Consider the following 25,361-nt stretch of genomic DNA (forward strand, 5'->3'; position numbering starts at 1 on the left):
TTGCACTAGTCTGCCTTGTTGGGGTTGCTCTTCATTTCAGGCTCTTTGGCAGAAGTTTTCAAAGCAGGGTGTGTGGCTTTTAGCTCTTGAATTGGAGGCCATCAGCTACTAAACCCTCTAAAACCTCTGAGTTTGCTAAAACCTCCTGAGTAGCCGACTCGCTCTCATTCTCCATTTCTTATCCCACAGGCTCTAAGTGGAACTTGGTAAATGATATTTCTGCAAGTGAATTGCCTGGTTGAGAAAATTGCCTGGCTGGTTTTATTCCCCCAGGGCTGTCAGGCATCCAGCAGTGCTGGTGCTCAGCTCACCCCCAGCGTGCTGAGGGAAGGGATGTGCAGGAGCTGGATCTGGCCAGCCCCTCGCCTTCTGCCGACGTGCCCTTTACATGGAAACCAGTGGCTGCCAGTGGACCATGAAGCCATCCCCACTCCAGTGGCAGGGAAAGGGAAACTCCCACAGCTGAGGGATTCTTGCACAGATACAAAGCAAACCCACATCAGAGACCTCGGAAACTCCACCACCATGTCAGAGTCTGTCTTGAAAGATTTTCTTTCATGGGTTTAATTACAGTTATTGCAAAGACAGTTAATAGCTGATGAACACACAAGTATATTTTAATTGAATATATTGAACACGCTGAAGAAACCACAGCTCTTGACCTTTCCGGTAAGTGAAATGTTAGGAGAAGCTTTTCTGCATTCAGAGCCCAGGGAAAGGATGGAGGGGACCACCCATTGCTGTTAATAGGAGACATCCATGTAAAGCCCTTTCATGTCAGCTCAACAATAGGCTGCTTAATGCCCGATTATTTTCATTTCATACAGTTATTGTTCATGTTAGAGGGGGAAAAAAGCGGGAGGAACTGGCTAAAGCCGAGTGCTCCAGGTTGCACTGTCTCTGTCCACTCCAACCTCCGTCATCCCACGACAACACTTTTGTTACCGCCTTGAAGGCTTTGGGTGATTTAACGCCAGTGGCTACAGTTTGTCATTACGATGGGACAGATCTGTGAACTAACCAGCCTCTCCTGCCCTCCAGGAGCAGGACAGGACAAAGCCAGATTTATTCTGGATGCCGGGAACTGTTGGTCCTTCGCCCGCCTGCAGGACCCCCACCCCTCCCCGTCCCCTCGCCCCAGCCAGCTTCTGTCTTTATTGATTTTGAAGCAGCAGGAGCTTGTGATTAAAGTTTGCTTGCGCTTAGGTACTTCCCTGAATTGGCGCTTGGGTCCTTACTCCAGCAAAAACTCTCATTGATCTGTGCTGGAGCAGAGGCTGAGTAAGCCCTTGGGGACTGGCTGTATATTTGCAGCATGGTGCTCGCAGACACATGACAATTTCAGGGCAATTTTGTAACATTAAAACAGCATTACCGGTGCGTCTTTAACTGGCCATAAATAGAAACCTTGACTTGTCTATAGTGGTTTGATTTTCCAAGCTAGGCAGGAACATTCAGTCCTGGCTCGCAATCTGTTTTATCACCAAAAAGAAATTTTATAGGTTAGATAAGTCAAGAGCTTACTCTTGCAAAACTTCAGCCGGTGTCTGTGAGCTGCGGTGAGGCTGCAGCTAATATTCAAGTGCAGGCAGAAAAGGGAAGGCTCTTTTTAAGGCTCATTAGAGATGGCAAAAAGATACAAAAAAGACCAACACCATTTTACACTTGTAAAAATACCCCTAGTAGATTCATATTTTTTAATCTTCAGTACAAAAGCTCCATAACTACAGCAAGGCATTAGTTTCCGATGACTAGCTACCTTTTTTTCTATAGCCTCTGGCATTAAAGCTCTCAGTGAAAAGACACTTTAGAGCTAGTTCAGGCAGTTCATTTTCTGTCAATCAACTCTCAGGCTGGAAGTATAAAGGCAGTAACATGACAAGATTTCTATTTTAATATCTTTACTCTTGATAAGATAATCCTAGAGGAATAGTGGTGATCAAATATTTACAGGCAGCGCTCACTGGCGCAGTCTATTGTAAAATTAAATACACAAAATTATGTGGGGATAATGTTAATGTTGTGATATGAGGACAAAATGCAGCGCGCTTGAAATGAAGGTAGACTCTCCTTAATATATCCTCTTCTGCGGCAGGGACTGGCGCCGCCGGAGTGGAGAACAGAAGAGCAGCTTTCATTTTGCATTTTGCGATCTTTCTTCTCTTTTCAGGAGCTTGTTTGTTATTTAAATGTATTTGTGTACTTAATGATCTTGATTTCTAAGAATGTATTTGTGTGTGTGTGTGTCTCTCTGAGATGCACTGAATGACTACTAAAGCCTGGGAGAGAGGAGCCGTTTGTGCTGAGCTGCCCCCTTGCCCCACTGTGAGCCCAGGTCTGGTCCCAGCCCTGGTTTGGGCTCCCTGGGCATGGCCAGTGCAGAGTGGGGGGCACAGGCTGGGGGTCTCTGCCAACTCGCTGCACGGGTCAGAGCAAGCGGTTACCTCCGGGGAGCTCTTCCTATGCACCCTGCAGATTTGCACATGCCCCAAAACAGACAGAAGTGACCAAATTCCTGTTTTTTACAGACCACGAGACCCACAGCAAATGCACGCAGTGAGAAACGTTTGCAAAAGTGGATTTTTTTTTTTTTTTTCCCCTTCCTCTTTTCTCTGTGCATCCCTGGTGTGTGGCAGTGGGACATGCAGTGACCTGGAGGCCTTGTCCCTGCCCAGGCTGTCCTGGAGGAGCGCTGGCAGCACCCTGACATGCCAGGGTCCCTCCATCGCTGCCTTCTAATGCTGCTGTGCTGGGGCTCAGCCAGAGCCTGGGGAAAATGAAGCACTGATTTTGGCTGAAAGGCCAAGACAAGCTAATATGGGAAATTACTCCAGCCATCATCACTTTTCCTGTCACTATGGTGACAAAAGAAATGACAAAAGCCTGAGCAGAAAGAGGCAGGGTAACACATCTAAAGAGGGACAGAGAAGTGCTCAGCAACTGCGGCCGGTTTGGGGGCAAAGCCAAGGAGGGGACAGTCAGTGCTTGAGAACTGTGTTGGGGCCTCCTCTCACTGATGGATGCAGTTGTGTCCCGCGTGTGCATACGGGGATTTGAAAAGTGACACAAGTACTAAGCCCCACGTTACAGCGAGTGCCATGGTCAATGCAGCTACTATAGGCCTAAAAAAAAAATAAAAAAATCCTGGCCGTATAAAACTTCCATGCCACAGCTTTAATCCTCATGCACTAATCATTGATTTTTGCACCTCCTTCCTCCACAGCACTTGCTATTTGCCACCTGCCTTAAGGACAAGGTATGAAACCAGCCTAGCCTCCTCCCCGCGTTTCAGCTCTGAGCATCGTTAGAGGACACAGTGAGGAAGTCTGCGCTTTCCAGCCAAAGCAGTGATCACCTGTGGCTGAGAAACACATGTCCAGAAGGAAGGGGAAAGCACAGCGAGATGTGCCTGGAGGCAACCCAGGATGGAGAGGAGCAGCTGAAGGCAGACCAGCGACTCTTGCTGCTCAGCCTCTTGTCTCCGTAGCACTGGTTGGGTTCACCCCGAGGCCCTTCCAGCACCTACCATGAACAGAGATGTGGTTGCCAGCTTCCAGATGCCTAAATATCAGGTTTTTGAGCAGCTCGAGGAGGGGAATATCATGAAGAAACTCCAAAGAAGAAACTGGGCAGTGGCAGCAAAAGGTGCTGGTCCAAGAACAACTTGCCCAGAGAAGGTGCCAGTGGGTGCCCATCCTGCAGCAAGACTCCTAGCCCTGGGGGCCAGGAGGAGGTCACCAGCAGATCAAACAGCATCCAGTGATTTTGCCACTAAAAAGTGGAATTTTTATTTTATTGGAGTCACCTTCTAAAAAATAGGGTTGGGAGGAAAAAGGGTAGGGTGCAAGGATGAGCAGAAGACAGTGCTGGAGAGAGCAGTGGAGAAAATCTTCATCCTGAAATGCCAAGCATCCCCCCTGTCCCACCAAATTTTTGTTGGTTTTTTTTTTCCAAGAAGGAAAATTGTATTTTCCAGCCAGATCTATTCATGAGTGATTGTGCAGAGCTCTGCTAATGGGCTATGCCAAGCTGTGGTCACCCTACAGAGCTATTGGCAGGAGAGGTGGCAAGTTGGAGAGGACTACAAGGGAACTCTGCGTGCTATTTTTTGATGAGCTGATTATTCAGAAATTTCACAAGAGCTGAAATACATCACTCTGTTCTGAAACTCAGCCCTGCCAACACACAGGACAGCTTACACGAGCAGCAGAGTTTTCTCCTTCACAGCACTGCTGGCCTGTACGTTGGGAACCAGACGCAGGAATCGGACAAGGCTTTTCAGCAGCTGTCGACTGCGGGGACAGCGAGAGATGGGGAGTGGTTAAGGGAACACAGAAAGCTGTAATAGAAATGATTTAGATACTTTCATGGCTGTCACTATGTGTGTATTTGGGCTTGAAAGTTTTTCATTAGCTCTGTGGGTACTGGGGCACTGTGATTTTTATTCCTTTACGGCTAGGGTGTGAGATCACCCCCCGATCTCACACGTACCCAGGTATTTTTATGCCAGGGGGTGCTCAGTCCCCAGTCATATTTCAAGGTGATGTCACAAGCCAGGAGCTGACCTTGACTCGCCCCCCTCGCAGCCAAGAGCCTTCGTCTTAGATGTCCTCTTAAGTCTGCAGCCAAGTCAGGCTCCCACAGAGATCAAACGGTCATTTTCCCCTCTCTGCAACATTAATTAAAAACAAAGCACAGTGTTATTTGAGCACAGGAACAAATGAGAGCCTGGTATCTGGGAGGTGGGATGCATGTGTTCTGGGGGAGGTTAGAAGCAGCACGGAGCCAATTTCTGAAATACTTCACAAAGACTTCAAGGAGCTGCTGTGGCACGTCCCCAGCCCATCGATTCTGTCAACACACAAGACCCTTCGAGCTACCTGGGGTGGCACTGGCTGTCCTGTGGAGGACCAGGGGCTGGTGCATCTGCATCTGGAGCAAGAATGATGCTGAATTGTTGAAAGGCAATTAAAAGATATCCTCATGCTGTACTCACAGCCTTCACTGAAAGCACTGTAGAATATCTATCTGCCTTAGTGCAAGCAGATTTGCTGCAGGACGATTAGCCATCTAAGATGCCTTTCTGCACAAAAAATCATAATTACAGTGCAGAGGAGCATACTGGAAACCCAGCAGGGATGTGGAGAGGCCTGCTGTCTGGGACCTTGCACAGCACAACATGGGCCCATGTTGCTGCTGTGCCAAAGTGTTCAGAGTCTGCTCCTGATGGGTTTTGCCCAGCCCTGAAAAACGTACGTGTGTGAGCAGATGGCTGCCAGGTGGCCTTCAAATGGGACTGTACAGCTGGGCTGCCTGGCAGGGCAGAGACTGGGTGCATGGGCTGGTGGTGTCCCCATCAGGGGGTGCTCCCAGTACCCCGGCTGGTGGTGTCCCCATCAGGGGGTGCTCCCAGTACCCCGGCTGGTGGTGTCCCCATCAGGGCGTGCTCCCAGTACCCCGGCTGTTCTCCTGCCCGTGGGACTGACCGTGCCCAAGCAGCTCTTCTGCAGTTTCTGTTCCAAGGCACGCAGGGGGAAGAGGGCATGTGGAGCCACATCCTACTCTGAGCCTGGTCCTACAAAAGCCAATGAAGAGCACTGTGGCTGAACCACAGCTGTTTTGCTAATGAAAATAGAGGCACACAGGCACAGCCGCTGCAGCCCCGTGGAGGAACTGCTCCCTTCAGCAAAACAAACTTTTGCTAATCGAAAAAATCTGGGAAACTTGTTTGCATGTAAAGACAGGGAATGAGGGTACGAGCCGAGCAGCAGCAGGCACAGTTAGCTCTGTCCTGTTATGAAGCCACCCTGTCGGGGCCACTCCACGTGCACCACATCCACCTGATTCCCTGCACAGATGATTTTTTTTTCCCATGTTTTCTGCTTTCAGTGGAGGAGCTCAGCACTCTGCAACATCCCGCAGCCCAAAGGCAAGCTCTGGGCATGACCTCAGGTGATTGAGGCTGGAAAAGACAAAAACCATCAACGCCTTCAAGTACAGCGTATCCTCACACTTCCAGCAACTGCACCTTTGTGTGCAGCGCCCTGCCTGTGGAAAATTAAGTCTACAGGAAGCGTATGAACGATCCAGACACCATCCTGAAGGCTCAGGTCTTAAAAAAAGGTGGGGGTGGGGGGGTGTTACTCCACATACTGCTGCAGGATGTCATGTACTTCATGATCTGCCTTTTCTAATCTCTCCTTATCTCTCACTCCAATCCTTTCTCATGCCCCTCATCTATTGCAAATTCTCTTTTAAAGCTGGAGCGAAGCACATAAATATTTTCATGCTGCATAAATAGGTTGTTTTGTGCATAATGTCACAGGAGGCTTTTTTTTTTTTTTTTAAAAAAAACCCAAACAGGACCTTTAGTGCTGTGATAACGGCCTCCTCATTTACAGAAATGAAATCTTCCATACAGCTCAGCACTCATCTGCTCCGCAGCCCCTGTGCAAAATGGTTGGCACAGCACTCGCTCATCACAGGCTACAGAATTAATACAGAATATTCCATACTTAATAGGAAGCCCTTGAGCACCAGGTTCGGAAATACCTTGCAAACGTAACTGATGCTCAGGTTTTCCTTTCAGCAGCACAACCATTGTCTTCCTACTGTGTGAAATCACAGCCGGTTTTAGTTTTGAAGTGCAAAAGGACAACTGTATGTGTTGGCCCATTTGCCAGCATCTTTGACCATCCTGGCTGCTCACCTTTTCTTCACTGTCACTTCTTGCCCCCTGACCTTCATTTCCTGTTTATTCAGCCCTTGTTCAGGGTCTAAAAAGTACAGACACCATCAAAATGCACTTTCCATTTGCGCTGCATGGAACAAGAAATGGCGTATAACAATCTCTAGAGTTTTCAAAAGGGCTAATGGAAGATACTGGTGGCCACACTGGGTCATGGTAAATCTCTGACTCCAAGTGGCTTTTCAGGAGCAATATTTTAACAGGATCACAGTAAAATCTGGAATCAAACATCAGTGATTTTGCTCTAGTATTTCTATTTGACCAGCACAAAGACTTCAAACCAAAGAACTGAACTCACCTGCAGTATATAGCAGAGAGATACTTAGGAAAAGTTATGAGAATTCATCCATCGTGCATTTTCATACTTCTCAGGTCAGGTTGCAGCCCTTCAGGACAGACTGTTGTGGAGCATTTTTATTTGTTTGGACAGTGGCCACACTGTGCTACCAGACATGCAAAGCACTGCCAGGCTCTGGTTTGGACCTGACTCTGACCTCCTCAAGCCTTCAGGTAGACCCTGCACCCTGTGCCCCCCTTGGCATGGCTCTCATTGAAAGACTTGGTGGATTTTGTTTTCCATCCTGAGTTCAGGGGACACAAAAACCTTCGGCTGTCGCTTCTCCACAATTCAAGAGCAAGACGACGGGTGCTCTTTTCATGCATATCTTGCAGACTCATTTCTTCTCTCTTCCATCTGTTGTTTGGCTTCTTTTCCTTTATTACATGTTAGCGATCAACAACTAACCCATGGCAGGTTTCTTTCTGTGTGGGGCATTTCTTGCCAAGGGAGCGTTCCACATGGGTGGCTCCCACTCATGTTTGTTGCTGGAAGCAGGACATTTCGTGCCAGTTTAACCTTAATGTGATTACTATGCCATTAGCAGCTTTACGTATTCATTGATTTGCAGAAGTGTTTTGTATCACCTTAGGCTCTCGAAGCATAGTGACAATGCATTGAAAGGAAGAGAGAAAGGAATGAGCTTAGGAAGTGTTGTATTTCTTGTTATACTACCTTACCCAACAAAAGAGTAGCTCTCCAAGTTTATCTTGGCTAGTCTGTAACAAAGCCTTGGGTTTTATGAATTGTCATACTGCTAAAAAATCTAATTTTTCTATGATATAATAGCCCACATACAATAACTGAATCAAAAAGCACAACACGGAGTAAACCCTTTGTAATGTACCTAAACAGAATAGCTACCTGATTTTGCTAGCACTTTATTTCAATTTAAGCCAAGGGACAATTTAAAAAGATTCATTCCCAAGTACACAATTCAGAAAAATATGAGTTACTACTCAGAGCAATATTTTGAATCAGCGCTGTTAGTTGTCTTAGCTGAAATTCAACCTTGATGATATCCAAAGGTCCAATAAAGTTTTTCATGGAAGAATCCCATATTTGTAGAACACAATAAAATTGTTCAGCTGCAGCTCCAGGGTCACGGAGAACTGCAGAGAGAGATCTGTCTTTCTGGGGAGTTTCTTAAGTCACGGGATGTTTTTCAACCACTTTGTTACCTGAGAAATATCAAACACAACAGATAGTTACGTATAATAGTATCTTTGATCTTTGTTAGTAAGACAAAACGTCAGGCTGCTTATTGCTAATGAGTCAGGTGCTCATTAGAATGTTCCAACAGGAAACACTGACAGCGACAGGCAAAGGGAAATGTTCAGCGTTAAATCCACACACAGCACATTTCAGCTCCTATTATAGCCTGTGCAATAGAGAAGGGAGAAAATCCTTGCACACAACTGTTTTAAAATTATGTATTGAGGCCAGAAAGAGAAGCGTTTCTTTGATTTATTATCTGCTTTTTCAATAAAGTTCACTTCCAAATAATACTAATGCCTGCCTTTCATATTGTGCTTTTCATTCCTAACTCACAAAGCCCCCTCCAAAGGAGGTCAGGATCATTTTACAAAAAACAAACATGAAGCGAAGCCACCTTGCTGATGTCCCTGAGTAAGACAGCACAGTCCCCAGCTCTGTTGACCGCCAGTCATAAGAATGAAGGATTAGAAAGGGCATCTTGTGTCATCAAATCCAGCTTCTTACTCTTCAAATCAATTTTGTTATAATAATCTCATGCAAGAGTCTTTGGGGTGTATGATCTCTTATATAAGCTCCTGCAAATGCTCTTTCAAAATCATCGTATCTTGTATATCCTCATCCATCCTGACCCTGCGGTGGGACTCTGCCTAATGCCAGGATATTACACACCAGTGATTTGGGACCATCACTGTGAAAATGCCCCCAGCCTCACACACTGGAGAATGAATGGGGTATTTATTCCCATGTCTGCTCCAATTTTATGCATATCTTGGTGGCTCATCCTAGTAAAAGACCTGTAGTAGGTGCCATGACAGACCTGGAAGGTGTTCTTGAGGTAGAGAATTAGAAATGCTGAGAGCCTGGTAAGTGCAGTCGACTGCAGCTGTGAAACCTGCGTGTGAAATCCCTGCACAAACTCACACGCAATTGTTATTGCAGCATTAACTGGAGGCTCGCAGCCGCCCCAGGTGCTAACACAAACGGGGTGGTTGGGTTTACCCTTGCCCATAACTTGTCCTTTCGTGTAGAGACTGACATCCTGGCAAACAACGGAGCCTCAACTATGCTCAGTCCAGTGTCCATTACGCCCTTCCTTTTTCAAATAACTACGTACTGGAGGAGCTATTAATGCCTTTCCACCTACACAGCCTAGATACCAAAACTCACACAAAGGCAGCTTTTAAGCTCTGAGGTCACATCCAAGCTGCTGGTTAGTGCGTCTCTCTGGGCAGTTCTATTATGCAGCAGCTACAGCAATAGGAAAACACGATACAAACCTTTGCTAATAACTGAGCGTGAGGTGGGCTTTATACTTTGGTATCTTCAATTTTTGTACCTTCACTTCAGAGCATATTTAGAGCTGGCTTCAATAATCGGAAAATTATTTCAGCTTATTAAACACAACGCTGTTACCCAACTGTTAGACGAGGGCATGGCCCCCAAACTTGTTTCCCGGGGCTGTGCATGAGGCTTGGATCCTTGCTGCTGTTGTGGCTGCAACTCCCCAACCGCCCACTTCTTTGTTTGATTGTCTTTTCTCACTGAAACATATGTTTCCCCTTTTGATGGCATTTTGAGCAACAGTTTCCATTGTATGCCCCTCTTGACTGACAGTTTGATGGCAGCCTGTAAATTACTTGGCATGCTTTTGTGAATCTGCTTGAAGGAGGGTCTGGCTGCTTAGTAAGTGCATCCTTGTGCAGCTTTGGGGGCAAGAGATTAGCACCATTTTAGCACAGGTCTGGGTATAAAAGTACTTGACCTCAGTTGATATCCTTATTTGAAGCTCAGCATTGTCCTGTGCCTTGACTCTTTATCCCAGGTCCCGGGACACAATGTCTATCAGATACGCTCGGCTTTCCCCATTTTCCTCTCATACAATGTGACATACATAAAGCTTAATGATGAATCAAGAACGGATCAGTCTGAAAATACTTGGCATTTGACAGACATCCCAGGTAAGCATTCAGGCTGCTGGATGTGCAAGTGAAGAGAACATCTGGCTCTCTGTCAGCTTTCTTTGCGAACACTAACACATTTGCTGCTTTGCCTTTATGTGGTACAATCTTGTCTGTGTCTCTGGCCATGATGTTTCTACTGCAGCGATAATTACAGTATCGGAGCAATGCTGTATGGAATTCATGTACTCTTTACAGCCGAATTAAATGGCCACCCATCAGGAAGTGGAAGTCCAGAGAATGAAATACATATGTTTCAGCACAGTACTGCTTACAGCCTCAAAATAGAGCCCTGGAATAGGTGTGAGGGGGAACATCATGTTCATGCTGGCCTCCTGGAAGAGGAAGACATTTTACGTATAACTAAGTCTATTGCAGATTTGTTTTCATAAGAATAATGATATGCTTCAATCAGAAAAATAATCAACCTCGACGCTGAGGTTTCTGTGCATTAGCACACCACATTTATTTTGGGAAGCCTTTTGCCCTGAGCCTTCTAGGGTGGGTATTACTGCTCTACACAGTCGCTGCACTTCTTCTGGCTGTTTACATCTTCCCTTGAAGAGATCATTTAATTCCTCTGCATAAATGTTCTCCCTGCTGCAGAGGTGCTGGGTCTGGATGTTTTACACTTCAAAAATACCAGCAAGGGCCAGATTATGTTTGTCTGTTGGATTTCTGTTGATATTAACTTTCCTTGCATTCCACCGAAATGACAAAAAGATTACTTTATATGTACTTACTGAAGAAAAAAAAAAAGATAATTTTGTGTGAAAAAGCACAGACCCTATGATCTGATCCATCTTCTCTTTGCTATTTCCAACTACTTAAAGCATAATGTCACAGTGAAACGCACACTTGCAGTGCTGCATTCTCTTCTCCTGACAGATTGTTATGACGTTTTCCAAGGTGACCTTCATAAAACATGTTTCTTTTGAAGCTTATATTTCACTCTCAGGTCATAACAGTTTCACACAGGCAAGCAAACCATCAGCTCCTGCTTTCTAATTAATGGTACTTGGAGGTTTCTGAGTGGGGGATATAATTAATAGCACTTAAGTCTGGAGTGCAGAGAAATCTATAGCTGATTACTAGGATGAGTATTTACCTAGGGATTATATACAAACAGCTCCTAAGTGCAGCCACGAGCAGCTCTCAACAATGCTCTCTGGGAAATCCCCAGGACGAGGCACCACCTTGAGTTTAACTCCAGTGTAAGCACTTGAAAAATTGTCCTGCTTATAAAGTGAGGCTCTGAAACTGAGGGGTCCCTGCTTGCTGTACCCCTTTCCCCTGCTGCCCTTCCTCAGACGAGAGCCCACAGCCCGTTGTATTCCCTGTGACTGAGTGGTGATTCCACTTGCCAACAGGCTGACTACAGTGGAGGAGAATCTACTGCAGAAAATACCTCTGACCACGTCTGCGGTGTCACTGTCACCCAGGGGACAACCTGCTCTGTGGTCCACACTGCAGGTGCAGCATCTTCTGGGGCAGACTGTGTCCGCACTGCACAGCGTGTGTCCCAGATCCGGTCTGTGGATTCAGTCCAAGGCATAGTCATAATTTTGTGGTTTTATTCAGTTTAAAGTACCAGAAATAACAAGAGGGCTTTTCTTACAGTAAAACAAGCAAAGAAAGGGTGCTGTGAGCCATGTTGTCATATTTGCCTAAATTTATGGAAAGTGATGGAATCACTCTGATGCTCACTCTCATGCATGCAGCATGGATTGTCAGAGGTGCTGGAGCAAAACCAGATAGATGCAAGCCAAATTGCCAGTTTAAATTCCCTCTGGTCAGCTGCTGCTAACAGCGGTAATTTCCCCGCTGAAGTCAACAGAACAGCATCTTTTCACACATGCTGAGATCTTGGTGCAGAAGAGGCAGCTGTGAGGCAGGATGAGTGCTCTTGAAAAATGAAATCGTCTCTCTTCCGCAGTGGGGCGAAAAAAAAAAAGAATAAAATTCATATTCTCTGACAAAGTTGAAAAGACTATATTCTCCAGAAACATCGCCAGACTGGGGAAGGAGAGAACTGACATCAGAAATCCGGCACAATTGTGAAGCCCACATTATTTGGAGAGAGATTAAATTGAATTTTGCATTTTGAATCGCACAAAATATTCAGGTAGTTAAGCAATTAAAAGCTATTGAATATTTGTAACTCAAAAAACACCAGGCAACAAAGTGTCACTGTCAACTCCTTTCTGCAAGGGGACATTTTGACATCGTCCTTAAGACTGACTACTTCTCTAATGGCATACAAGTATTACTTCATTTATGCATAAAATAGGAAAACTTCTACTGAAACTTGCACAGCCTGGTTCTTTCTTCAGAACAACAACACAGAGTGAAACTGCCTTTGAAGAGAAACGTTTTTCATACACTATCTGAAGGTTAGTAACTCTTTTAATCTTTAGCCTTTCTGCTGGCATGTGTAATTTAAAATGCACAAAACAGACTATCAAAACACACAGCTATAGATAGTTAGAAAATTTAAAAGGTTCATCTGAAAATAGACTTGGAAATTAAGATGCTGCACCTAAGCTTGCTCTTTGAGTAAGGACTCTTTCCCCATGGATCCACCTCGAAGAGCAACCAGTTACCAAATACAACTGACCATATGACAGCCAACGCTGAACGAGGAACCACTCCTGAAGAGGCCAAATCTTGGTGCTGCTAAGCAACAATGTGACTAACCGGGGCAATTATAGATCAAATGTCCTACTGACAATCTTTTTTTTTTTAATTTATTTTCTTGTCCCTGTCCAGAGCCACATGAAGTTCTGCTGAACTTCGGCTCTGCAGACACAGCACCGTGAGCAGCTCTGCAGAGCCCGCATGTGCTGGAGGTGTTCAAGGAGTGGAAAGTCCTAATGAGATGGGATACAGTGGCATGGGGACGTGCAGTGAAAGACCAGAAATGTATGCAAACCACAAATTCACTCCCTGGTTTCACTTTCATCTGCTCTAAGCAGCTGCACACAGGAATAAATTATTTTAAGGCAAGGATTTTCTCAAGGGTGTAAACTTAGCGAGGCTAAATGGGGTTCATATCTTTAAGCAAGTGCCTGGATATTTCTGATCATCTGGGGACCGGGGTAGAAGCACTCAGCTGTGGCCACCCAACCAGCCAAGAGGGATCAGCACCAGCAAATGTAGTAGGGAAAGAATCAAGAGCTTCTTGCTTTGTTCAGGTATTTCTTAGGAAAAAGTCACCTGCAAGTCCTTCGTGATCAGATAATCTATAAATACAGGCAAAAGGCAGCACTGTACTTAGTCAAGTCATAGAGGAGTTGTGACAGTTGTTGAAGGATTTGTGATAAATGTAAGGGTAGCTGGGAAAGCTCTGAAACAGCTCAGTCTATGAAGGCTAATCTAGCTGAGCTGGGCTTCTTTGAACAAAACACTTAAGTAGAAAAATAATGCACGAAGCCTTAAAAATTGCTATTTATTGGCTCCAGAACACCCACATTCAGCTCTTTCTGACTTTCCTTGTGCCGCATGAAAAAGCTCAAGTAAAATAGCATCCAGGTAAACTTATAAATGGCAAAATAAATCTTTTGTAGGTGAAAACCAAAAATAGCTTCAAAGAGGGATGCATATAACCTTGTTAATTTGCCAAAAGTTTTCAATCTTCATCACTTTAGAAGCAAGGTTAAGAGAGTAGATAAAAGTTGAGAAATCCAGAAGGTGTCAGACATACCTTTATCTCAGGTTCAGAGCCTTAAACCTCAGAAGCAAAACGATGTCAGGGCTGACAATGATGCCTTGTGTTGGGAATCAAGGGTTGGAAGGACTGCCTGCACTAGGCAAAATACTCTCATGATAATGATGCCAGTAAGATTTAATTTACCAGTCTGTTCTAGGAAAGGTAATGACCTTAATATTGTGGGGAACTTATCAAGAGGTCATCCAATGCAGACACATGCTGATTTATTTTTATCATAAATGGAAATAAATGTCCAGCCACATGAATTTGCTTGCAGGAATGAATTTATACCAGCTTTGTGTTTAGCATCAGAAGAGCCTAAGAACATTTTAGGGATATGTGGGGATTTAATTTCAACCCCTTTGAGAATCTCTGCAGAAAAGCATTTCAAATTAATTTCTAACCAGACCAGCTCCCCTCCCTGCCCCAAACCTCCCAAATATAGAACAGGGAACAACATCACTTTGGAATAGGGATGCACCATTTTATCTTAAGTACTGTTCATTTACTGCTGGGCCATAGATGAAGTCCTACATAATGCCTCTGTTAGTAGTGTGCTTACATATGAACTACCTAAGCATATGCTCTTTCTGGCTGAGTGATTCATTTTTGAGAAACATATTTCTGAGGAGGTAGAAAAGTGTCTAAGTAAAAATCCAGCAGCCATGCTGGAAACTTGACTGTGTAATCCAAACCCTGTTACTTCAAACCCTGGAGGTCCCTAGGTCCCAGATGCTGAGGACAAGTTTCCTTCACAGATGGGAATGATGTGTGTTACGTGCCTTTCTCTGTGTCAGTCTGCAGGAGGGTTGGCACAGTTAATTAGAGTGGAGGAGACAAGAGTATGGTCATCATGCAAGAAAAAATGGAAAGAGTCAGATGAACCGGCCCAAATGGAGAGGACAGAATGACATGGGAGACAAGCTGCCATGTGCACACTGTGTAGTTTAGCTCAAGATTTCTCAAGCCGGGCTGTAAGCAGTGAGTCACAGGCAGAGAGGAGGGATATTTATGGGATTTCGGTTCTTCCAGAGGAAAAAATATGAAACAGTCAGAAATGACAGAGAAATGAGAGTTCTGGATGATGGCAAACAACATATGGGGAACAGGGGAGAGGGAGCTTTTGGCATCATTGCTGCAGTGTACATCCCAGCGTAACTCATATTGATCTCCGGGGGCCAGTTTATTTCTACTGGAAGAATCTGGCTTCTGGGACTCCAGGTACAAAATGAAAATCTCTCAATTTCTAGAGCACCAATGTTAGTGCTTGCCAAGTGTTTTCTCTTTTCTATTCCTCCCTGCAAATCTTTTTTTTTTTTTTTTTTCTTTTAGGGCCAGTGGAAAATTTAGCAGAACAGGCAGTTTTCCAGCAGGCTTAATTTTGAAAGTTGAACTGATCCTAAGATTTGACAGATGAAGTTAGCATTTGATTATGCACTCTATAGTCTGAATTCGGCTGGGATTTTGTACGTATAGGTGCTTATGTACACAGACACACCAGTTTTCAGCTTTTCATAGAGATACCAAGGCTATTTTCTGTTCTAAAAAAAGAGGGAAGATAAGTTAGTTTTGACATTCCTCTTAAGTAACTGCTGATGATTCTGATTTCCAGGTATATTATTTTTTGCTCTCTGGAAACAAAATGCTCTAGGATGGTGCTGATTTTTTCAAGGAGCAGCATATTATTTCAGTCACTGCAGGAGCACTGTGTCCTTTTGGAAACAACGCAAACCTAAGAGCTTTCACTTCTTTTGTTCTATTCTACATATTCCCCCCCTGTCCTCAAGAAGCCTGTGGAGACTTGAACAGAGTTTTTGGTGTTGCAGGAGTAAGTCAACATATAAATCATTACCTCTAATTTTCCTGAAAATACTTCTTCAGAATTGCTGCTTCAGCTGCCATTTCTTCTTCTGTCCTCCACTTGTCAGGGGAATCCTCTTTGTCATGTCGTTGCAACTTTTTTGAGGAAGAAAGAAGAAAAAAAACTCACTGTTATTTTTTTTTTTTCCAGTTTTATTGTAAAATTCAGGGCATGCCTGTACACAACCAGTCTAACTACTTCATGTGTTTGTGGGATGGGGGGACCTGTTGATGAAGAGATGAAGGGTGAAGGTTACTAGTCTAGAGTGGTGACAGTAGTTAACTGGCTCCGATGGATTTCTGATGATAATGCAAGGTGCCAGGGCGAATGGTAGCCAGTGACAGAGCTCACCTTTGTGAGCTGATGGACAGATACCTTGCGAGCCTGATGCAAAGCTGGTAGGTAAAGTAACAGGGTAACACACACAATTCAGGTATTTGGAAGTGCCCTTTACCTCAGTGGAGTGAGCTAGGCAGAAGCTGCCTCAACGCCTTGTCAGTAATTCATGTAAAATGTTCTCTCTGACTTTTTCCCTGCCCATGGGGTCACCCTTCCCATCAAAGCCCTATTGTGATACCAAGGCCCTGTTGCGGCTGTTTCCCGCTGGCTATACTGTTTATAACAGTAGTTTTCAGAAGAGATACATTCCCTCCCTGCATGCAAGTTATTAGTCCTTCCTTGCCCTTGTTGAAAGTGAGACACATCTCTGGTCTAGAAACAAAACCTGTTATTTCAAACATAACTAAATTTCATTGACGATTAACTGAGGAAAAAGATCCAAAGTATGTGAAACATTTCATTTTTGTCTTTAGCTTGAATAACATGCCCATTAAAGTGAGTTCTATCCCACATGCAGTAGGTATGAAGTGATGATTTCAGATACATCCTTTGCCTTTCCAGAAGGGAGAGGCTGATGGTTTTGCTGCTCTCCAGAAGAGGAGAGTTCTATTTTATGGTAAATATAACATGCCGGCACTGGAGTGACCATTTGTACACATGTCCCCTCAAAGAGTGCCTGACACTCCTCAAGGGAAGACTACATTTACAGCAGACACTTTTGCATTAATGTATTAAAATACTGAGATTTCCACTGTGTTTCTAGGTACAGAACGAAGCACAGATTGTGTTAACAGCACCAGCGCTTCTGAGGAACGTTATAATACTGACTTTTTGTTAATGTCACAAACGAAGTGGGAAACTAATGAATTTACACCTTTTATTCCTGGACAAGTTTTAGTACAGAAGATGAAGGAGTGAAAAAACAAAGATGAAGCAATATTGAACCTGCAAGCAAACTGCATTACTGTATATGGCATGTTTAACAATAAACTAGGATTGTTAGCATACATCCAACTCACAAATACTTTTATTTGTGCTGGGGTTTTTTTCCTACTCTGAATTTTGCTGCCAGCTACACTCCTATGTAGTTTTACATTCTGCAGCATGGATTTCTTCCTTCTCAGCAGACGAAGCTGCATTAGAAAGCTATTTCCTTTCATGGCAATATAATACAGTAGCTGTAGGCAAATTAAAGTGTATTACTGTTCGACTAGTAGAAGACTAATCTTCATTGTTACGTTAGCTCTAGGTGTGTTATAAATCCATCTTGTAATAACGCCACAGAATTACAGAGGAAGATTGAAAAGCCAGGGACCAGTACAGTGTATACACTGTCAACACGCATCCTTTGTGTCCATGTGCCTGCTCTCACCCGCTGTACGCCCCTATACACTGTATAGGTGCCACCGCTGAGCTGGCAATGAGAGGGAGTTGTAAGGAACAGCATAAATCATCCTGTACTTTCCATGGACTGCGAGCACTTACACTTCACAAGAGGATGCACCAGGACAAGCCAAGTAGTGGTAAATCAATTGTCTGTCTGAGGTGTGAGCTGGTTTTCTAAAAAAGCAACGTCTTGCTCATTCGACCCAGCATCAGCAGGAGATACAGCAGGCAACAGCTAGAAGGCAAGGGAGGGTGGCCCCTGTTCCTCAAGGTCTCCTTGTTTAACCTGCAAGAGGTGCTTTTAGTGGCGTGATTTGGCTGCTGTTCTCCCTTCCTATGCTGGTAATGCACAACCCAGGTGAGAGCTGGCTCCAGGAGGAGACCAGTAAAGTGGGGATTTGACTTGGAGTTTTTATTTTTATTTTCCCTGTTCAAAGTCACTGAAATGAACAGTAATAAGGAGGCGTATCCTGAAACGGCTGTTGTTTAAATTAAAACTGTGTGAAGTCACAGACCATGGTGACTTCCCAAAGCTGGTGAAAGAGAGGGTTTCTTCTGCTACATAACTGCTAACCTTTAAAATTAATCAATCTTTGACTTAAGGTTAATACAGATATATGGGGAACAGCAATGAATTCTGAAACTTGCCTGGAAATCCAACCTCCTTCAGCAGCCCTGGCTCCTGGTGCACAGCCTGCAGTACCACACAGCAAGCCCCAGCCTGGCACGTTTTGTGGACACATTAGGTATGATCAACACCAAACTGCAGTGTTAAATCACCGCCGAGGCCAATGCATTCATTGTTCAACTGACTTCTAGATGAATATTACTTCAGTATAAAATTTCTATGCCTACCCACACAGGATCCCAGGACTGTTCTGCATTCAAACCTCTTACCCTGTCAGTAATTTCTGAAGTGCAATATGCAATTATCACCTCAACGCCACTTAGTTTCTGATGTTATTTAACCACCACTGTAGAGATTTGGAAAACTGTCCCTAGTGACTTCCCACCCTTCTCTACAACCACCATCCTGCAGGTCCAGTACAAGCCAAACTGTGCAGCGAGCCACTTCGAAGCACAATGGTTAAGTTATGGATAACCTTGCTAGATGATGTTCTGGATGCTAAACATTATGCAGGTTCAAGACGAACAGTGCCAATAAATGGAAGACAAATAAATTAAGGGCTGCCGATACCACCTGTAGCTCAGGGACTCCACATGCTGCAAAGTAACAGAGGCTGGAAAGCACAACAGAGTCACATCTGTGCACCTGCCCAGTTCTTCAAATCTTCTCTTAGCATCTGCTGGTGATCTCCAGTGGGGACAAGATATTGTGATCATGGCTAGGTTTGGTCTCACCTGGTTATTTCATGCGTTCCTATGTAAGGTAATTTTCAATCAGGTTCAGATCTCTGTATGAGGGCCTCTGTAAGCAAAAGCTACTTTCTTTAAACTTTTTTTTTTTTTTTTTTTTTTTTTTTTTTTTTTTTTTTCCAAAAGAGGCTAAGACAGTCTCCATAGTATTTTGGCAAAGTTGTAAATCTGTTTTCAGGAGAGAACATCATACATATTTCAGTATTAAATAGTATTGATTTAGAATTCAGGTGGGAAACAAACATAACAGTCGATACTTGTTTCTAAGGGACTTCATTGCCTTGGAGTGTGTTCACATTCACATGCATATCCAAGTCCCAGCTGTGCATCCTTAAAACATCTGACATGCTACTGAAAGTTTGGATTATACAGGGGAAGCAACACTCTTTTACCTGGAGAACACTCCAAGGTTCTGCTCAAAGTAAAGGGAAAAAAATACCTCTATTTGCCAGCTATCCATCTGTGAAAACTAGTGATTTCCCTGTGTTTTTTCCCCAGTCAGAGAGAAAATGCTGGTGAACTTGAGCTGACATCCTTACTCAAATATATCCACAGACTAGCTTGAAGTCTGTGGTACTTTTTGTAGAACCATTCTGCAAGCTCCGAAAAGAAAAAAAAACAATCTTATGCAGAGCCCCACATCATCTGCCTGACATGATTTTTTGCAAGAGAGGTTTTGCCCAGAGTTCCCTAGACAATCTGAATAGAGATGGAGATTGACTGATCCGTATCCTCTCAAAAACGCTTCAGCTACCTTCTCTATGGTTCCTGGGACAAGGGTTCCGTATTACCCAAAGGCCCCTGAACAACAACCGTTGCCCTTTATGAAATGAACACTTCTAGAAAAAACTGCTCACCTTCAGAATCCCTTCCCAAGCAAATGTGTACGTGTCCGGTTGTGATAAGTAGCTGCTATTTCAAGTGAGATGAAAATAGCACATGACGAGGTTACAAGAGTCACTTTTGTGCAAAGCACTGAGATAAAGGGGACAGATTTTGCTAAGGGTCTTCCAAGGACATCCACAGGGTAACAGAGCCACTGCTGGGGGCTTTTGCAGAGCTCTGCAGACACACTGAGCTCTCCTGAGCAGCGCTCTTTGGTGGGGAGCAGGAGACTTTTGTCCCCTGAAGTCCAGGTCCCCTCAGATGTGGAACAGAAGTTCAGGGAAGCACAGCCTGTTCTCAGCAATGTTATGGTAATGTTGGCCCAGGTTGGCCAAATACAGACGAAAATTTACAATCCCCACATTGAGTGAAAGAAAGAAGTATTAGAAAGCTATAACGATTTAAAAAAAAATAAAAAAAGAAAAATTTCTAAGCTTTAGGTGAGCTGAGCTGGAACACAAACAATGAATACCAAACTACAAGGGATGGATCTCCAAGGTGTTTTATACTGACATGAGCTTAATATTCTAACTCTAACCAAATCCTCCCCTCCCAGGCTGCACCCCAGGAAGGAAGCAGCATTTCTTGGTACCTGGACAGCAATTCCTCCAGCGGGACACAGCACGGGGGCTGGGAGGAGGATCTGCCTACACGCAGCCTTGCGTTGCTGCGGCCACAGGGCATGCCAAGGCCCAGACAGGGCAGGTGGCCATCTAGAAAACCTTTTCTGGAGAGCTCCAAGCTAGTTACCATTCTAAAACTGCTGGTACTTGGCCTGTTTTCATAAGAGAGTGGTGATGCAGAAACACCACACCAGATAGACAAGATGTTCTACTACAAAACTCAGAAAGCCCCAAATTCTCTGAAGCCAAACCCGTTGTTATATTACAGGAGTGTCTCAGAAGAACAAGCACTAACAAAAAGCTAAGCAACCAGACTAACGTGGCTCAGATAACTCCAAAAGGAGAGGATAAGTTGAGAAAAATAAGCATTTCTTTTAGACAATCTCTATTATGCTAACTTTTTCTTTTAATATTCTGATCAAGCACCGAGACACACATTAGTCAATTCTTTAATCGCGGTTGCCCAGCAAATTACACACCGTATCTGCTCAACATTCTTCAAGCACTAAGACTCTTGTTTATAACTTAGTACATCTTCTTGCCTTGCAGTACAAATAAATGCACTATTTCTAAGATATGCCCTTCGTCAAGCAGATCATTACTGATGTCTGACTTCTTGGGCTTCCTGATAAATTATCCTCTTCTTTCACCTCAAGCAGAAAATGCTCTTCCACCAATAATCTATGACTGTCAGTCTCGATTACTTGTAAACAGTGGAGCTCTTTGAATATTTCTGCTTGTGAAAAGTGTTCATTTTCTCACTCATGTCTCCCAGTGTGAGATGCTGGCAGACCTGACAGCTGTGCTTTATGTTATTTTATTAAAGTTGTTAGTGCTGCAGAACAGTCTACGTTTTTATCACTGCAATTCTTAAGGGAAACACAATATTGTTTTATAACACATTCGCATTGGGGATCCTCTCCTTCTTGCCCTTTGCGAGGAGCCCAGAATTCTCAGTGCAGCAGACTATAGGGCACCTGGGTCTATGACTGGCTGTTGTTTAAAGTAACATCTGTATTATGGTTTGTTCCACTTATGCTGTAACATCGGGAGAAAAGCAACCCGTGTTAATATAAAACATTAGCCAAAAGTATTGGGAAAAAAGCTTTTACGGTAGTTAGCACTATTCTCACTCCCCATGAATATTTACTGTTGATAGTTAAGAGTTTATAACCTCCAATGCATTTAACTAAAAGAAAAATTATAGTGATGGAGAGTAATTACACCAAACTGCAGCAACACAACAAAACTCAGCTGCTTCAGTGATTATAAAATACAATATTATCAAAACCATCAGCTAACAAACAAAAAAAAAAGAATTTTTGCCAGCAGTTTGGATCAGATATTATGCATTACCCAGATACCAATACACCTTGGGATACCCAGGCATTTTTTCCATACCAAATTCCCACACTTGGATGAAATCTGCAGAGGGATATTCCAGCATCAGACTAACAAGTGAACCATGAGGAGACTGAAGGTCTTATCTCCTCTCTCCAGGGGCAATCCTTTTCCAGAGTCTGAAGACAAAAGAAAAACCCCAGGGCTGGCTGCTACATGTACCTCTTCCTCCAACTCCCTTATGTACCCACAGCACATCCCTGCCCTTATTGTTGTGCTGCAGCGAGCAGATGTGGTGGGGCTTCACCCGGAGCATCTCACTATGTGAGAGAAAAACTCGAGGACTAGGCTGGCTGTGGCTCCTCAGCCCTTTGGTGATACTAAGGACCTCCTAGTCCTGGTGGTGACTTCCAGCCATCTGAGCCTCCTCACATACTGCTTTGACATCAACTTAATTCCTGAATTGCCTCCTTTGCCCTCTTCTCTCTGGTCTGTCATCCTTGCTCTTTTCCTTCAGTGCTTTCTTTCCTTTTACTTCAGTTTATATTTAGCTTATATCCTCATAGTAAGAATTAATTTCTTCCCCTCCCCATAGCGTAATTAAATGTGACATTTACTGCTATTATCTGTACCTGCTGCTACGCTCTATGCTTTCTTCATCCTCTGCTGTCTTGCTGAAGGGAGTGTGAGCTTTCTGGTGGGCAGCCTCCTCCGCCAGTCCGTGTCTCCTGTCCCCATCCCATTTACCTTCAGTTGTGGTTCAAGTCTCGACTTGACTAGCAACGTAAAATGAAAGAACAATGGATGAAACGCAGCGGTTTCACAAAGCAGCTTCTCAGGGATGCTGCAGTCATATGGCCTTAAATCCTGTTTTTCCTACCTGGGGATAATCACTGCAGGAGCCCCCAGCCCTGGCCATGCCCCAGATGGGTATCCCCACACACTGCACCGGGCAGGACCCCAGGAGAGGCAAAAACACAGGCAGAGACCAAATGTAGCACACTCCCTCTCGACCACCTACCAGATGTTGTGTTACACAGTGCAAGAGGCCTGGCTGCCCCCCCATCAGCTGCTGTGGGATCAAGACCCACTTCTGAGCCCCTTTTACCATTGCTGCCACCCTGCAGACTGAGCAGCTCAGGCAGTTCAGTGGTTTCTGCATCTCTGGGCCTGTCTCCATATTTAATTACAGCTACAAGACTGCTGTAATTTAATTGCTCTAATTTACAGTGAACACCGCTGGAAAAAACCCACATCCTATAATTTTCTCATCTGCTGACTTTGCTTAAGATTCTATATCACACTGATATCTGCATTTGTGTGAACCAGAAATCCCTGATTTTGAGGGATTTGCTGCATTAAACTCAAGTTATTTAAGGAGATGGAGAAGCCCTCTTCTACAGGAGATGCAATTTTTAAACTACCTACTGGAAAATCCTTCTCCAGTTGTTTCATGACTTCTTTATGAAATACACCACTACCTCACAGTTGCCGATATCATTGCTGCAAAGCATATATTCCATTGGAAATCTCAGTTTATCAAAGCTGCATTTTAGAGTGTGCTGGTGTTTTTCCTCCTGTCGACTCTTTGTCATAGTGACTGAAAATATTTTTTTCAGCTTTATTGTTGTGCTTTGGGGAAGACTTGAACCTCACACTTCACGTGGACATATGAATAACTGCACCCTTTTTAGCAAAGCACTTAGACAACGAGAATTCTGTGGAAAGACACATAAAGGTTAAGTAAAACCCTTAAGCATATGTGTTTAAGTGCTTTGCTAAAATAAACTCTTCAAACGCTAGTTTCTAACAATTCTGCATACAAAAATAAGAAAAAGAATAAATACAAAAGGCGTCCTAAAAAATTTGCTTTTGAAAGTATAAGAGACAAGTAAGCACATGAGCAGAACGACAGTTGTCTAGAAAACACATTTGCCATTTGGTTAAATATGTAGATTGCACTCTGAAGAGCTAAAATCTTGACAGACTTCCAGTTTGGCTCCAACTGAGATAAAATTCTTGGAAAGTGAGCACATTACAAAGCAGATACTTGAAGGAATAGCCACTGGGGTAAGAAGTCCTGCCAAAGACTTGGAGAACAGCTATTTACAACCCAATACGGATCCAGGCAAGAATCTAGAAAGGTGCTTGGATGTATTTTCACCATGCCCATTATTCTCCTAGTTAGCAGATAATGTTATAAACACTCCTGCGAGTCTTCCTCACCTGGGAAGAAGAGGTAGATGATTGTAGGGAGCTTCCTAATGGCACTGACTACAGAGGGCTGCCTACAGAAGAGAAATGTGTTGCATAGAGACCAGGGTAAGAAACGGCAATGTCAATGTCATAATGTTGGAGGAAACGTTATCCTGTGTGCACAGCCTGCCATGCAACATTACTCATTTGGAAAAAGGCTATTTTTAATCAAGGAAAAGCACTTTAATCAAGGATAGAGTCAGTGATTCAAAAATTTCATGCAGGTGCATGTATTACTTGACTGAAAGCCTTTTCCCAAAAGGTCAGAGCTGCAGAACGATGTGCATGTCCCACTCCAAGAGCAGAGATAACCTCGAGGTGCCTGCATCAGGCTGATGTATTCTGGCTCCCAACCCAGGGAGTTCAAAGTCAGAACTTTCCCTGCTAATCATCTTAACTTCAAATAAATATTTGCTGTACCCTGAGCACACTCAATAAGATTCATGACATGCCAAGGAAGACACATGTGTGTTAGGGAGGCTGATTTGCTTTACTTGTTTTCTTTGTATTATTCTGCCAGCACAAAGGATATCTGCTGCAGGCCCTATGGCATTGGCACAGAGCTGGTTCAGCATGCAGGGGGACACAAATGTGTCCCCATCTCCTGAGGGGACATTCACTCTCCTCACCACATCTCTGGGAGCTGCAGGAAGAGCCCACAACGGTCAGAGCAGAGAGCAGATTTCTTCTTCTCTGGGGAATTAGCTTATTCCTATTAAACAAATCTCCACTAACACTTTCTGAAATTAAAAAGAAAACATTCAGTCGATGTGGCTTGGAGTAACTCACTCTGAGTCACTCTCTCCACTGATGTAGGAGGATTTTGAGGCTTCAGATGTCTAAAATGACACATACGGCATGCTTGAGGGAAACCACTGGGCTTTTATGTGTGCTTCTCAGGGGACCCCTCACCTGCCAACAGACCTTCCCAGGATGTCCTGTCTGCTTTCCCCGTGGCGCTCAGGATCATGGCACTCCTGCGTGAAGCTACATCCCCAGGACAGCCTTTTCCCCCAGGCATCCCTCAAATACTGCTTTAGCTTTCAGCCTTGCACATGCAAGGCTACCTCGCCTCCGAGATTGCCTCCCCGGGATTTAAGCAGCCAATACCCTCTAGTAAGTAGGTACTAAAATAGGTTGAGGAATAAATTGCTCTCATTTAACATTCACTCCAAAAAATATGGCTGCATTTATTATGCAGCATATTGTTTTATATACTGTTTTGTTATAATAAGTCATGTTGATTTAAATGTCATGACATTTTAAACAGCAGTAAGAGGGAAATGCTGAAAAAGAGCAAGATGATCAAAAAGGATTTGAAAA

General features: G+C 44.0%; 1 protein-coding gene across 6 annotated transcripts in view; it reads right to left on the minus strand.

The window, feature by feature from the left end:
- Positions 1-6,347: 6,347 nt before the first annotated feature.
- FHIT (fragile histidine triad) overlaps positions 6,348-25,361 on the minus strand; it is a 530,054-nt gene continuing 511,040 nt past the window's right edge. For all 6 annotated transcript variants that reach the window (XM_026857742.1, XM_026857743.1, XM_026857744.1 and 3 more), the window contains 2 exons: positions 15,823-15,926; positions 6,348-8,266 (listed from right to left, as the gene is read on the minus strand). In XM_026857742.1, the coding sequence (XP_026713543.1) occupies positions 15,825-15,926 (102 nt within the window). In that variant the 3' untranslated portion in view covers positions 6,348-8,266; positions 15,823-15,824. The remainder of the gene's footprint in view (positions 8,267-15,822; positions 15,927-25,361) is intronic.

This window comes from Athene cunicularia (genome assembly GCF_003259725.1).
Source record: "Athene cunicularia isolate RWA chromosome 12 unlocalized genomic scaffold, athCun1 chr12_part1, whole genome shotgun sequence".
NCBI lineage: Eukaryota > Metazoa > Chordata > Aves > Strigiformes > Strigidae > Athene > Athene cunicularia.